Source organism: Erpetoichthys calabaricus, chromosome 10 (genome assembly GCF_900747795.2).
Source record: "Erpetoichthys calabaricus chromosome 10, fErpCal1.3, whole genome shotgun sequence".
Taxonomy (NCBI): Eukaryota; Metazoa; Chordata; class Cladistia; order Polypteriformes; family Polypteridae; genus Erpetoichthys; species Erpetoichthys calabaricus.
The window spans coordinates 35,899,545-35,915,149 of record NC_041403.2 but is presented as its reverse complement, the minus strand read 5'-3'; the positions used below and the strand labels follow the sequence as shown (position 1 = coordinate 35,915,149).

Below are 15,605 nucleotides of genomic sequence, written 5' to 3'. Positions count from 1 at the left end.
TGGGTTCAAAGCAGGAACCTGTCTTGTGTGGTGTGTTACCCCATTACAGGACACGCTCAGTTATATAGAATTTAGCTTGTAAGTTTTTGTAGTGTGAGAGGAGCATGAGGTAACCAGAAAAATCCATTGCAGACACATGAAAATCTTGTAAGTGCAGTACAGACAGTACCTACTGTAGATCAGAGTCTGATCTGAGAGCAGAGTTAACCTCAGCACCCAAACACCCTTTTAATGAAATTAATTTTTTATTAAATCAACAGATGGAATTCTCCAATAAACACACATGAAATTTGTTTCTACATTTTAATTTCAATTTTTGTCCACAAAGCTGCAGTAAGTACTAGAAACAAACAAAAAATAGCATAAAATATATATAGGAATATATGAATCAGTTATGCTAAATATCCTTTCATCTGTATATATAAAGAATTGTGAGTAATGCAGAGTGGAGAAGATTTGACTACAATAATTTAGTTCCTTTCCTTTTTAATATCTAAAAGTCAAAGAACCTAATAAATTGCTAGTAATGATTATCTATTTTTGGCTACACGTGCTTGATGGATAAACATGCCCCAAATTATTTTATGCAGTGTGATTAAAGCATATGGTGTTCCAGAGCTACTGCCACATGGCTGTACTGAGTGAGAGGAGTTTCAGCACATTTATTAAGTTATGAGGGAATTAAACTCATTAAGGGTGTTGTCTCCTCTCTGTCCATGATTTGTATTTGAATGTGTCCTCTCCTGGATCTCAAGATCAAGCCCCCTACTGAGGTGGCAAGTTATGGTCTAACACATAACAAAAGAAAATCCACCATCCAATAAAGCTTGTTTTAGAAACTTTATTGAAAATTTAGAAATGAAGAAATTACAAAAAATATTATATACACAAAACAAAAAGTAAGCAATCTAGAGCAGCCTTGAGATTTATTTTTTTAGTATAAGTATGAATGCTGACTACATATTTATTCACTCTGTGCTTATAGAATAGCGCTTACATAAATCCTTTCCCTGACATTAATTTCTAGACAAGTGCAAGTTATTTATTTAATTTACATTTAGTAAGAAGTGAGCTGGTATATCAGAGGTGCATAACTTCAGCCCTTTTTTTCCCTCCTTATCTATATGGTTAACTTACCTCAAAGCAGTAGAAAAAATGAGCAGCAATGGTATGCCGTTTCCCTGGCATTTGACTAATTTGTACTGGGAACCCATTCTGCCATCAGGCATGGATGTCAGGTGACCAAAAAGAGAAAGTTTTAAAAAAATAATTTGAGTTGACCTTTCTTGACTTAAATTTGAAATGATAAAGTACTCTGTAATTGAAGTTGCACAGAATGTTCCTTATTTTTAAAACAGACGAGTTTCCAAATTTATCAGTGCTTCTTAATGGGGGATTTTGAAATTTCAAAAATTTGTATTTAAGCTGTATTCAGGATAACTCAACAAAAATGTAACTTTCGTGACAAATTTCCTTGAAGAATGTGTGTTCCAAATTTTAACAAATTTGGTCTACAGGATGTGAGCTATTTCATGCAGACAGATTGACATGACGATGGCAGTAGGTTCTTCTCGCATTATATATAAAGTCACCATAAATGTTTCTTTTGTATTTCTTTACAATTTTTTCAGTTATGTACTGTGCTTAAACTTTAATTACTTTTCTATAGTGTACTTGCATGTTACAGAATTCAAGCAAGAGGTACAACTTACACTACATTACAGTTTGGCAAGGCATGGAGGACAAACATTTTCAATGTAGAACAATGATTACACTAGTCTCAACAGGTGAAAGCAGAGCCTTCCATTTTCTTTTTAACTATGTGTTCTATATAGTAATATACTGTAGTGTGGTCAAACATAACTAGGTAAATGTTTATATCAATTTAGCATAACATTAACTAACCAAAAATGGCTCTTACACTTTAGAAAGAGTGTCTGAGTACAATCAAGACTTTGAGAGTAATATTTTTTTTATTTTAATGGCCTCCAATAATATGTTGCAGATGTGAGTGATAATGCAATAAAATTCAGTAAAGTTGTCATTTTATCTTCTCCAAATTCATGCAATTTCCATCATGGAAAGATGATTACATTTTGCCTGAAGAAGGGGCCTGAGTTGCCTCGAAAGCTTGCATATCGTAATCTTTTTAGTTAGCCAATAAAATGTGTCGTTTAGCTTGGCTTTTCTCTACATCATGGAAAGAAAAAGATAGTAGCAGTATACAGTATGTGTTTTTTGAGACTGTAATTTGTGCTTATAAGAGACAGGGAGAAATAGAACAGTTTTAGTTTGTTTTACAAGTTGCACATAAGCATTCAGTTTAATAAATGAAAAAAGTACTTCTGATTTGAGCACAGCCTCTTGGCCCAGCCGCAGCTCAAAACGTTTTTCGGACCATTAGTTATGCTTTCTTAAATTGTGTCAACAGGATGTAGAGTCTATAGAGACTGTTGCCTGAAACATTGTTTGTCCATCACAAACCTCATTTTTCTCAGCCACTTTATTAATGTTTGCATAATATGAGGTGGTGGTTTGGAGTTAGCAGGAATTTATTGGGGCTAGAATACTTGTATTTTCTTTTTTTAGACTTGGTTGCTGTTAATAGTGTATGCTTATTTTTCTTTAGTCTTTGCTCTTCTTAAGAATACTCTGTATTGATCATTGTACCTTGGTCTTTTACCTGTTTCTTCATTTACCACCAGATAGAAATTATATGTATGTTCTATTCAGGTAAACGGGGAAAAAAACTTTAAAAGTCACACTGCAATAATCCCCTCTCCATCCCCACCTCTGGCTGCCTTTACCTCTGTAAGGAGCCGGGAAGGCAGCAGCTAATAGGGCAAAAAAGAGAATATTTTGGAGAAGTTGCATGGGTATAAATAAAAACGGGCACTGGCAAGTGAACACACCAAATCAAAAGGAGATGTGATGCAAATTAAGGAGAGCTTATGAAGAATCTGCTAGCTTCCCTGACTCACTTTGAAGCAGAATCTGGTGTTGCATAGATTTTTTTGTTTTGTATTTTCTTTTCTTGTGTATTTCCATCTTGCTTTGGCTATACAATTTTAATGAATGTTACCCCATGAGCGGCCAGGCTGAAAATGCCATATGTTTCAATTGATTTCTTTTTGTTTCCTTTTTCTTTCCCTTCATCCTCCTCTTTTCTCTCCTTATATATAGAAAAACATATAATATAAGGTCAGTGAGAAAACTTGAAACAGTTTTGTAATTAATCAGACACTTCAGTTCACTCACAACATTTTAACAGCTGCAGTTCTTAATGTCTAAAACTCATTTTCATTGGCTTTGAGATGTAAATAGAAAATTGTATTTAGACATTAACATGATCCTCTCCTCCCAAAAGCAAGTGCATTGCCACAATTTCCACCCCATTTTAAACATTTACCATAAGCAAAAATAAATATTCTGACCTTCCTCTTATTATAATAAATTAGAAAGTGTGGTTCAATTTAAAATTTGTATGCATGTCTTTTGTTTTGGGTGTGATTTAAATTGATTAAATTAAAAAATGCATTCATTTCTCTTCAGTTTTTAAAATACATTGTTCACATTATTTCATTATTTGCTGATACTATTACTTAGTTATTTATCAGTACCATCCCTGCCCCTTCCATAAACCATATTAGTGGTTTTCAATCTTTCTTTACTGAGGGCTGCAGCTCCAGTTGTCAGCAAGCTAAATGGGACGCAGAATAAGAAGTCAACATGTCTCCTGAAAATAGGGAGACCATGTATACAAATGTATTATAATAAATGTTTAGAAAAGACAGGTAATATTTTTGTTAAACCCCTTGTATTAAAACTGAAAGTCTATACTTCAATCACATCTTGATTGCTTTGTTTCAACTCCATTGTGGTGGTGTACAGAGTCAAAATTAAGAACAATTGTATCACTGTCCAAATACTTCTGGACCTAACTATGTTTTCCAGAAGTGAAAAACTGTGAAGGATTGTCCATAGACTTAGACTTAAAAGGAGTTTGATTAAAATAAAAATCATAAAAAGTGCTTCTAGTTCCTTTTCCTAAATATGTTTGCAATGTTTAAAACCAAAAAAAAAGCACATTTGCTAAAACAAATAAAGAGAAACGGTGGGTAGGACTTCAAGTTGTGAACAGCGGGCAATTACTGAGTTCTCTGCATAAAACCCAGAATTGCCGTAAATTTTGGTATTGTTTGTACCAACATCATTTGAATTTTTTTTTTGATGCAAAGCACTCATGAAGCATCAGAAAAAGGTTCTGTTAAACCAATTTGACAGACATACACATTACAGTATAAGAGGATTATAAGCCTTTACACACAATGCACATATAGATATACAGAGGAGTGATCAATGCAATTGTGTTGTGATTGTGTATTCAGTAACATCTAGGAGCTTCTGTGGGCCTCATGTTCAAGTGATGCAGGCTACAGGTTGAGAACACACTCTTTCTTTGTCTCTCATATATATCTCTAGAATATGTGTGAATAAAACAGGATGACAGGGTAGTGCGACTGTCTTTCAGATCCAGCATCCTAAATTCAAATGCCATTCATAGTAGCTTCCTGTGGAGCTTGCAGATTTGTCTCTGAATGCTGGAGTTTTAGGACTGGACAATGATGAATTTATGAGGCAAATTGCGAGAGTGAGTATGGGTCTATGAGTGAAACCCTGTAATAAACTGGCAACCCATTCATAATTACCTTCTTGCTTGTGACTGCTGCTGCCCAGATAAACCGTGGAACACTTACATAATGTTGAATGTAGATGAGTATATACAAAAGTGCTTTGCATGAAACGTTTCAGGCTTCTGATCTGGCTGCAAGATATTTTTATATTTCAGTTCATTGTCAGAACAGTAATTATTTGGGAAAGCTTATAATTAGAAAGAAGTCTAAATGAGTTATGGCTTTTTGCAAGCCATTTTTGGTGTGCAATGGGAAATAAAGCATATCTTATACCTGTCATTTTCTGTCTGGGTACCTTGTGATGCGAGACTTACATGAGGCATCTTAGCATATGTTGGTGGATACTATACTGTGTTCATGAGGTTGTAAACAAGAATGTAACACCAGTTTGTCACTAAAACATTTAGTCAGGCCAAGCAAGTTTATTTGCTACATTTCTGATAAGAGGCATGGCGAAGTAGATACTCTACCAACCACTGCCAAGATGTGCGATTTTGGGAAATTACCCCATAACTAAATATTATTCAGATTCACATCATCTTGATGTCTAGTTATTGAAGGTTTTGAGTTTTTTGTGTCCTCCCCTTTTTTTGGTCCTCTAGACCCTAAAAACCCTCATATTTAGGCCATTTTGGACTATATTTTGTGCAATAATTTACTCTCTTATGATAAAGATTAAACCAATGGGTGTCCTCAGCAGAATTGATCAGGAATACTTGAAATTGTGCATGCCACATCAACCAACCCCTAAGGTTCACCCAATAATGGGATACAAGGGTTCAAAGTTATTCCTATTCACAAAACTTTGAAAAAAATGCAGATCAGTAATATAGACATGTAAAGTGTCATTTTATGGTATTTTGAGGTTGCTGATCATGAATATAATAATATTTTTGATATCTGATACATAACCAGTTATTCTAGTGCTGTAAGAATCACTTGAAGGTTAAAAATGACAAATGTCAAACATAAACATGTGGAGTGTTGTTTTAGACAATTTCAAGGTCAGTGAATACGAATATGAAGCTGTTTTTGAATTTTGATCCTTTATTAGTGATCTATGGACTTCTATAAGAGGGTGAAAAAATAAACTTTAAATTGAAGCACACATTATATTTCAAATATTTGATGCAACTATTCTTGCTTGTTATGTAAATAATGAAGTAAATCATTTGTCTTGTGTTTATGAACACCCCCAATTGGAGTGTCTTACGCTATTTCAGATTTTATTTTATATTTCCCCATAAATTAAAAAATTGACATTTTCAAACAGTTTCCCTTGTCTTTCTTTACACTTTTACATTGCAAAGTAAAAGTCAAATTTTCAGTGTCCTTTGATTAAAGTTTTTACATAAGAACAGGTCATCCATCTGAAGCTAAGCATTTTTGGGCCCAGACAGTACTTGAATAGAAAGAACACCTAAGAAAAGCTTGGGTTGCTGCTGGATGAGGTGTTGGTGATGCCAGCAGGGGGTGCTTACCTTGTGGTCTAAATGTGGATTCCAATGTAGTGATGAGGACACTGTGCTGTAAAAATGGCACTGTCCTTCGAACAAGACATAAAATCAACGTCCTGACTCTCTGTGGTCATAAAAGATCCCTGGGCATCCTTCGTTAAAAGTGGGCTCCCATTCACTATGTAAAGGAGTTTGAGTAGTGAGAAAAGTGCTATATACAGTAAATGCAAATTATTATTATGAAAACAAATTTTGCCTTCTCTGTTGAATCCACACAGGGAAAGGGAGAATTGGATTAAAAACACAATGAAATAGCAGATTACACCCCAACACAATGTTTAAAATCACTTTTTGAAACCGTTCTTACACACCTGTTTTATACAGTTGTAGATGCTTAAGCTAGCCAAATAAATCTTACTTATGTGAATACTCTCAATACTTTTGAATGTTTTGCTACTGGTTGTGCTTTTTGCTAACTAAACCATTTTGCACTCAGGACAGAAGAACTCTTAGAGTGACTTGAGTGGGTCCTCTAAAGTAGCTATGCTTCCTGAATTACTGAAGGTGAATGTAGCTAAAATAAATCCCAATTTTCTAAGAATTGTCATCTGGTACAAAATTATCAGACCACTCAGATTATGTCTTATAATTCTGACTTCCTGTCTGGCCACATGTATTAAGTTTCTTTGGATTCTGATTGGCAAGCAATGGAGATTGTGATGACTGAGTGGATCACATTTTCATTTTTAAAATTCTAAAATGAAAAAGGAGATATAATCACTAATTATTGGAAAGTACAATATTCTGCAATAATATTAATTCAATTGCAATTTTATGGAAGTTAGTCCCTGCATATTTGTTTTCAGTTGCTTTGTCTACCTCCTCTCCTACATCCAAGCAGATATTGGCAATAATTTGAAAAAGTCAACATTAAATATGTAGTGGTAGAGGGGCCCATCTGATCTGGCAGTCACTAAAAAGTAAAGTTACATTTTTTTAAACCTTTATTTTTCATTTGCCTTTCTTTCATTTCAAACAATGCAAATTCTAAGGACTGCTTTGTTTTTAAATAAAGACATTCTGTTTAGATTTTTCTCCTGGTACTTTGCTTTTCCATTCAGTTCCCAAAGAAATGCATGCTACATTTATTGGGAAGTCAAAATTAGCTCTATGTCAGTTAGTCTGGGGGTTTCCATGGACGTGCGTAAGTGTATCTAGTGTCCAGTGGTACCAGACGCTGGCCCCCCCAGCACTAGCCACACAGTAATCCAGTTCAGAAAAATGTATAGATGCACATACACATGCTTGTAATGGAAGTTGGAATCCTTTAACTGGTAAATTAAACTAAAAAAACATTATTTGTAATATCTTTTAAGCGTAATTGTAGATGCAGGTTCAATGTTGGTGTATCTGACTTCTTTTTTTTTTTTTTTAATTTAATTTTTTTCCATAGCATTTTATTTTAATATACTTTAAAAACTTGCTTAGCTAAAACATAAGATCGGGTGTTCCTCAGTTCTTGTTTAGATTTTTCTGTTATGTAACTCCTAGTCTATTTTGACATGATTATATCACACAATTTCTGCAGATTTGTCGGTTGCATATTGATGCTGAAAATCTCCGTTCTGCCATTCCCAAAAGGGGTTATATTGTTTTCAAATCCAGTGACTGGGAAGGTTAGTGAACAACAATGAACAGATTGTCATGTTCATGAAACCAGAATTAGACAACTTTTGCTTAATGACATGGTGCATTATCATGCTGGAAGTAGCTATTAGAAAATTGTGGCCATGTAAGGATGCATGTGGTCAGCAACAATGCTCAAATAGAGCTGGAGTCAGTTGTTGTGCTCAAGCATCGATTGATTTATATGAACTGGATCAAGGTGTGCCAGAAAGACATTCCCGGCAACATTAAACCACCAGTACCAGCCTGGACTATGGACTTAAGGTATGTTGAGTGCATGGATTCATGGTGTTGGTGCCAAATTCTGACCCTACCATCTGTGTGCTACAACAGAAATTGAGATTCATTAGACCAGTCTATAATTTCACAGTCTTCATCTTTCCAGTTTTGGTGAGCCAGTGTCCATTGTAGCCTCCACTTTCTATTCTTGGCTGACAAGAGTAGAACCCAACAAGGTCTTCTATTATTAAACTCCATCTACCTCAAGATTCAATGTGTTGTACTTGTGTTGCCACCACTTGATTGATTAATTAGATTATTGCATGGATCAGCAGTTGCACAGGTGTTGCTAATAATTGTTTGCTCAGTGAGTGCATATGACATTGTAGAACTAGTACTTAATCGATTATTTTTTTGTACTTTGTCCTTCACTCCCTAACTTACAGAATGGAAGCATCATGTCTTGAACTTGCTCTAGAAGGTGAACGGCTCTGTAAGCTAGGCGACTATCGAGCTGGTGTGTCTTTCTTCGAAGCAGCAATTCAGGTTGGAACAGAGGACCTTCAGATTCTAAGTGCAATTTATAGCCAGCTTGGAAATGCATACTTCCACTTGCATGATTATTCCAAAGCCCTTGAGTACCATCACCATGATTTAACACTAACAAGGTGAGTATGAAAAGTGTATCCTGAAATGATTTTATTTCATACTGTTGAAGAAAAAACATTTAATTGGTTGTAAACTGTGGCCTAATTCATATTCCTGTAATTTTTATAAAGGCATTTTTAATATTGAAAAATAATTACATTGGAAACAATTTTTTCCTTATAAATGCAAAACATGGTACTGAAATCTTTCACCCAGTTTACTCAAATGTTATTTAAAAAAAATCTCATTCAAAAGTCTTTCTTCTGTTTTTTTGTTAATCAAATATTGCAAATTTTTTCTGCTTGTTGAACTGCTGTTTTAATGTGATTTGCAGTTTTAAACATCAATCCTATGTCACTGTAATAAAACTTTTATAAGTGCACAATGGAAATAAGAATAAACATGCTGGTGTCTTGAAAAATGTGCATATCACATCCTCCTATTGTTCACTCTGTCCATTATTGACAACGTAGAATCCATTTAATTATAAGGAGGCTGCCAAATTCAACATGCTTATTATGTTTTGCTTTCAGAACAATTGGAGACCAGTTGGGTGAAGCTAAAGCCAGTGGAAACCTAGGTAACACTTTGAAGGTTTTAGGACGATTTGACGAGGCCATTGTTTGTTGTCAGAGGCACCTGGACATTTCAGCTGAGCTTAATGACAAGGTGAGTTCATTTTATCCACCTCACAGGTGGCGCAGTGGTAGTGCTGCTGCTTTGCAGTAAGGAGATTGTGGGTTCGCTCCCTGGGTCCTCCCTGTGTGGAGAGCGCTTTGAGTAGTGAGAAAAGCGCTATATAAATGTAAAGAATTATTTATTATTATTATTAAAAGAAAAAATAGATGAAGATTTCCATAGGCTTACAAAATATTCTTTAAATATTACTTATTTGTGGGTTTTTCTGCCTAATAACACACAGAGGAAGATTGACTCATACAAACATCTCATGGTATGCAACGCAGTGATTAAATATTGAGAGTGGTGTGGGGTAAGTAATGTAAAATATGAGTTGGCACCTCCCACAAAAACAAGCACTTAATTTACAGACCTGAAATACACAGAACACCCTTGACATTTGTGAGTGTACGTTTCTTCAGCATATAAAAATTCATATTAATAAGATGGCTCATTACATCTAAATGTACATAATTTAGTAGCATTTATCAAGGGATATGCTTTTTAAAATGTAATTCCTTGAATTAAAAGAGTGACTGTAAGATGCAAACAAATTACCATAAGGGAAATAATGGTTAAAAGTGAGTTCACTTGGTTGGGTGACACAGGCAGTAAATCAAACAACATTGATCAGGTTCTCCCATCAAAATGTAACCGCTAAAGGAGCCACAGTGAGAACATTTACTTTTATTTATTTATTAAGCACTTTAAAAACAACATCATCAAGGCTGACCAAAAGTGCTGTACAATAAAACCCAACATATCAGACACACAATAACCAAAGGGTAAAAGAAACAGAAACACATAAACAAATAAGAGATGAAGAAATTCATAATAAAAAGTACACAGATAATCAACATATCATACTGGGTTAAAGGCCAGGAAGTAAAAGTATGTTCTTAAATAGGATTTAAAGACAGCAAGTGAAGGAGCCTGCCTAATGTACAACAGCAAATCGTTTCAGAGTTTTGGAGCTGCAACTGAAAAAGCCCAATCACCTCTGAGTTTGCATTGTGTCTTAGAAACGCATAAAAGCATCTGGTCTGCTGATCTGAGAGAGCAAGACGGTACATAAGGGTGCAGCAGTTCCGGCAAATAAAATGGGGCACATCCATTAAAGGATTTAAAAACAAATACAAGGATCTTAAAATGGATTTAAAAACGAACTGAAAGCCAGTGAAGGGAAGCCAAAATCGGGGTAATGTGCTCATGCTTGCTTGTACCAGTTAAAAATTGAGCAGCTGCATTTTGCACCAGCTGTAGGCAAGCATTGCAGTAATCTAGATGAAAGGTTATAAAAGCATGTATCACTGTTTCAAGGTTGCGTTTAGACAAAACAGGCTTGATTTTTTGAAAGCCACCTAAACTGGAAAAAGCAACATTTTACAACTGCGTTCACATGGCTATCAAGTTTTAAAGTAGAATCCATTTTCACAGCTAAATTTGTGATCATGGATTTCTCCTATTGAGCCACAGTGGAAAGGTCGATGCAAGGGGTCCTCCTTGGTGCCATTGGGTCGAAATAGCATGACTTCTGTCTAGGCTAGAACTTTCAAAACATGCACTTAAGTCATCATGTTGTGAAGAAGCTGGTTTATTAACATTACTGTTATTATTATATATTTAAAATCTTCAGATACAATTAATGATTTGCAGGGTTATGTACCTCAGTTGCATTCATAATTATTTTCTCATTTCATTCAACTTGTTTAAATTGTTCATATTTTCCGTTTTTTTTTTTTCACTCTTTGAGTTATGCTCAGTGCTTTGTTGCCTTTTACAGTGACATAGAAATATACATAATAAATCTTGTGGGGAGGAAAAAAGAACTGAAGTGAAGGGTTGTTCTCTTAACTCTAGGTGGGTGAAGCAAGGGCGCTTTATAATTTCGGCAATGTTTACCATGCAAAGGGAAAAAGCATTTGCTGGACTGGAGCAGATCCAGGCGAGTTCCCAGAGGAAGCCACTGTTGCACTACAAAAAGCTACAGAGTACTATGAGTAAGTAGTGAGCATATAGTGATGGATTTCATTATACTGTACATACTTGCTGTTCTTTATAAACTGGTGCAACCTAATTGGATTATTAAGCTTGCAAACTCATGTGTACATATTTGTAAATATCTCACTTTTCAGGGCAAATCTTTTGATTGTTAAAGAGTTGGGTGACCGAGCTGCTCAGGGACGAACTTACGGAAATCTGGGGAATACACATTACCTCTTGGGAAATTTCAGGAAAGCAGTAACATCACATGAGCAGGTATTTATCGTACATTTTAATATATTTGTAGATATTTTCTTAGGTGATATTTAAAATAAATTCTCTATCTTTTTGTCTTGGGGGTTTTGATGCTAATTATATGAATGTAAGTGTTTTGTTTAGTCCACCCAGGCTTAAAATATAATTTTGTCAGTTTCTGATAACTTGCTAGTATTGTCACAAAGTAAAGTAATGTGTGCATTTCGTTTGATATTGCTGTTATACAAGTGTCAAACTTGAAATTCTGTTAAAGTATTTTGATTTGAGTTTTAATTCATTTTAATATTAATGTTTAATGTTAAAATATTTTAAATGTTATATATTCATAATTGTGTAATCCATGTGACCACTTTATTTTTTAATTTTGCATTGCTCTTGCACTGTTATATGTGCTTTGCATTATGTACTACTAAATTCAGTACGATACTCTGAATATGTAACGTAAATGAAAAATGTAATTAAACAGAAATGTTTATTCTTAGCGTCTCCTAATTGCCAAAGAGTTTGGTGACAAAGCAGCTGAAAGAAGAGCCTACTGCAATTTGGGAAATGCTTACATTTTTCTTGGAGAATTTGAAGTTGCATCTGAACATTACAAGTAAGTAAATCAGTATATTCATTACATAGCTTTAAAACTAGAAATATTGCCAGATTCAGCCTCCTATGGTTTACACTGTTGCTGATCCCTTTCATTCTCTCTATTTTAATATTTTTAATTACTTTCCCTGAGAGTCTTCGAACTATACACTCTTTAGATAAACAGAATGTAGTAAATAAATAAAGAACTTGACTTTCCCTTTTATTCGTAAGTCATGTTATTGTTGGCTTCCCTGCCATTATAGCTCTATTCCCTATTTCTTTTCATATATGATTTGAAAAAGCATGTCTATTTAAAGTAGATATTTCAAGCTTCATTTATGTAACACATTAGTTAAATTTGTCCAGAGCACTGAAAACTAAAGATTTAAAGTAAATGATAAAATTGTATTAATGTATTTCTCATGATTCTGATTTTTGGTATTTCTTTCTAATTTTGACTAACCTTTTAATTATTGATGCATAGCATCTGTTGCTTTAATTTTTTAATTGCCATTTCTTCTATAATGATTAATTTGCTAAAAGGTTCAGAACTGTAGCATATAATGTGTACCATTGTTACTTTATCTACAATTGTTCCTTCTATGGCAACTTTTTTTTTAAACATATTTAAGATTAAATTTGTTTTCTGTACTACTTGCACCATCTGTTCTTTTCTTCCTGCTTTGTACAATATAAGGTTGCTTGTGTTAGAGAGAGAGAGGTTAGGAGCACACACTGTTAACTGCATGAAATTTGCCCCACGTGGATAGTTTGATGTTAACTAACATGTCTGTAGAAGTGCCTGATAGGACACATGTTGTACTAGATATTTTGGTAAAAGGGTGTACCCATCTGTACAACACTGTGTATGTTCAGATCTTTTGAGTTTTGTGCATTATTTAAAAACAATTCAACACCTTATTGCCAAATTAAGTGTCAAATAAAACTTTCCTTAATCCAATGTTACTTTCTAGTTATTGGGTAAGTCAGATTTGCTGATGGCAGTAGTTGATCTTGTTGCTAGACTGTGTCAGTTTAAACAGCTGAAAATCGCCAGGCATTTAGTGGCCGTGCGCCCTACTCCCAGCACAGTTGGGTTTGCCCCTTTTTCTGACAATCAATAACATGCTGCCTGATGGAGCCAGAGCCACGTGAAAGATTAATAGGTACAGTGAGTTCAGCCTCAATATCTGCTTTTTTTTATTTTCCTTTTTTTTTTTCATTTTGTCATAGTATGTAAAACACAAGACATCAAACAGATGAGCTTTTCTTATGCAAGCAAGGTCCAAAATACCCACCTTCCTTATTCCTCGTCATAGCATTCACTGGTTGTTAGCTTTCATACATACGTACACTTAAGCCCACTCAGAGGTTTTGTCTGGGCGAGTCGCAGACTGGTTGGACTAAACCACTGGGTATGTCAGACAAGAAGATATGCGGTCACAAGAGTGCACTGCCAAGTGCCTGTCACTCACTAAAGTTATCTAAATGAAAGCTACGGCCAAAAATTGTGGAAAAGTTATCAATTGTCAAATAGCCTTTTGCAATGATGCATTGCTGAAACAGTTAAACTGTCAAAAATCTTTAATTGATGCTGCACCTCTGAAGCAGTATATTGTCAAATGTAATTATCATTCAGAACATTAGAATTTTCTAAAAATTATAAATGCCGCCCCAAGTTAGCCAAAAATTTGAGACATTTCACATGGAAAAATTATTAAACATACTTCAGTTGAAAGGTTTTAAAATATAACACTGAACAAAGAAATATTTTATTTTCCAAAAATCTGCATCTTGTTTTAAATACCTCTATAAGAACAGTCATGTGCTATAATATCGGGGGCTTGTGTTGACTGTAAAATTGGTCCCATTTTTAGATTTAAGTAATTAATAGCTATCCTACAGGACTCCTGAAATAAAGTTTATTGTGGACTCCATGTAGAATGTGTGAATAACTTTTTTTTCCCCAAATAGGCTTCTACATACTGTCATGAGCTGGCATAATATAAAACATTCTCAAAATACTTTCAAACCTGCTTAGTTCAGTGCAATATGCCAGACCCCAGTGGGACCTCCGTCATTGTCAGGATTCACTTATGCACATACCCACACTGGGCTAGTTTAGAACCACCAGATATCACAATACACAGCCCTGGGATGTGTGAAGAAATCTGGAGCACCTGAAGTAAAATCTACACAGATAGGAGAAGAACTTACAAACTTCTCCTCACAATTAGAACGCTCTGGAATTCCATTAAGGGTGTTGTGAGGTAGGGTGATGCCCATGTGGACTGCTTGAGGTACTAGTGTCTGTCTCTGTTCTGGCAGTGTTAAGTATGTAATGGGAACCAGCCCTGGAGAGGATACTAGTTCAACCCCGGTAAACTTAATCAGGCCCTTCTTAACAATATCATATTTAATTATATATTTGAATCATGACTGAACTGTGTACTGACTATAATGTAGTGATTTCAGTATGAGGTTAACTGGCAGTGTGAATGTGAGTATACCAATGATTGAATGGACTCTGTGAAGGACTGGCACAAGGATCGGTGCTGGTTTTTGCTAATAGAATGCTCTGGGAATACTGTGTTATGTTATGTTGTAATATTAAATTTTTTTTTTAGTCTCAAGATATTTTAACACCTAATATTGCTTAAAATTGGTGTCTAAAAATCAAGTGTATAGTAGTTTGTGAAGCTTCAGAGGCAGTGTTATGGTTTGAATGTTGTATTTTCCCTCTGCAGAAGAACACTGCAGTTAGCACGTCAGCTGAAGGACCGTGCTGTGGAAGCTCAGGCCTGCTACAGTCTTGGCAACACATACACGTTGCTGCAGGACTATGAAAGAGCCATTGACTATCATCTGAAGCACCTCATCATTGCTCAGGAACTGAGTGACAGGTAATAGAGTGGTTTTGATATCTGTAACTGTTAGCTTTTAGCATATTTGGTAACAATTTTAATATACAGTATGTATATATTTACTACTGAAAATAAAAGCGCACAATTGAGTGTTTGATAGTGCAACATTATACAAGGTATTGTACTACCATGATTTTTAAAATAGACAACTTAATCACCATACATACAAAGATGAGTACATATTAAAATAATGACATTTGAAAATAAGCACACTACTTTCTGACATGACTTCACCCAAATAATGTTTTGCGAATATCTGTGAAGAGTTGGTTTCTTTTCTTCAAGGTTAAAACTATAGGTGGGAAGGGGTCAGTGACAACATATAACTCTGGCAATAATGACAATCCAGAGAAAAGTAAAAGCCTAGCCATGATAAGAATTAATTTGTGCACAAATGAACAAAAATAAAAAGTAACATGGTTCATATAAGCTATTCCGTTGAAAAAAGTGCTTGGCAGGTG

General features: G+C 34.9%; 1 protein-coding gene across 8 annotated transcripts in view; it reads left to right on the top strand.

The window, feature by feature from the left end:
• Positions 1-15,605, top strand: part of gpsm2 (G protein signaling modulator 2) — a 61,146-nt gene that overhangs the window by 26,408 nt on the left and 19,133 nt on the right. For all 8 annotated transcript variants that reach the window (XM_028811076.2, XM_028811077.2, XM_051932613.1 and 5 more), the window contains 6 exons: positions 8,503-8,724; positions 9,238-9,373; positions 11,243-11,382; positions 11,518-11,641; positions 12,124-12,239; positions 14,968-15,123. In XM_028811076.2, the coding sequence (XP_028666909.1) occupies positions 8,503-8,724; positions 9,238-9,373; positions 11,243-11,382; positions 11,518-11,641; positions 12,124-12,239; positions 14,968-15,123 (894 nt within the window). The remainder of the gene's footprint in view (positions 1-8,502; positions 8,725-9,237; positions 9,374-11,242; positions 11,383-11,517; positions 11,642-12,123; positions 12,240-14,967; positions 15,124-15,605) is intronic.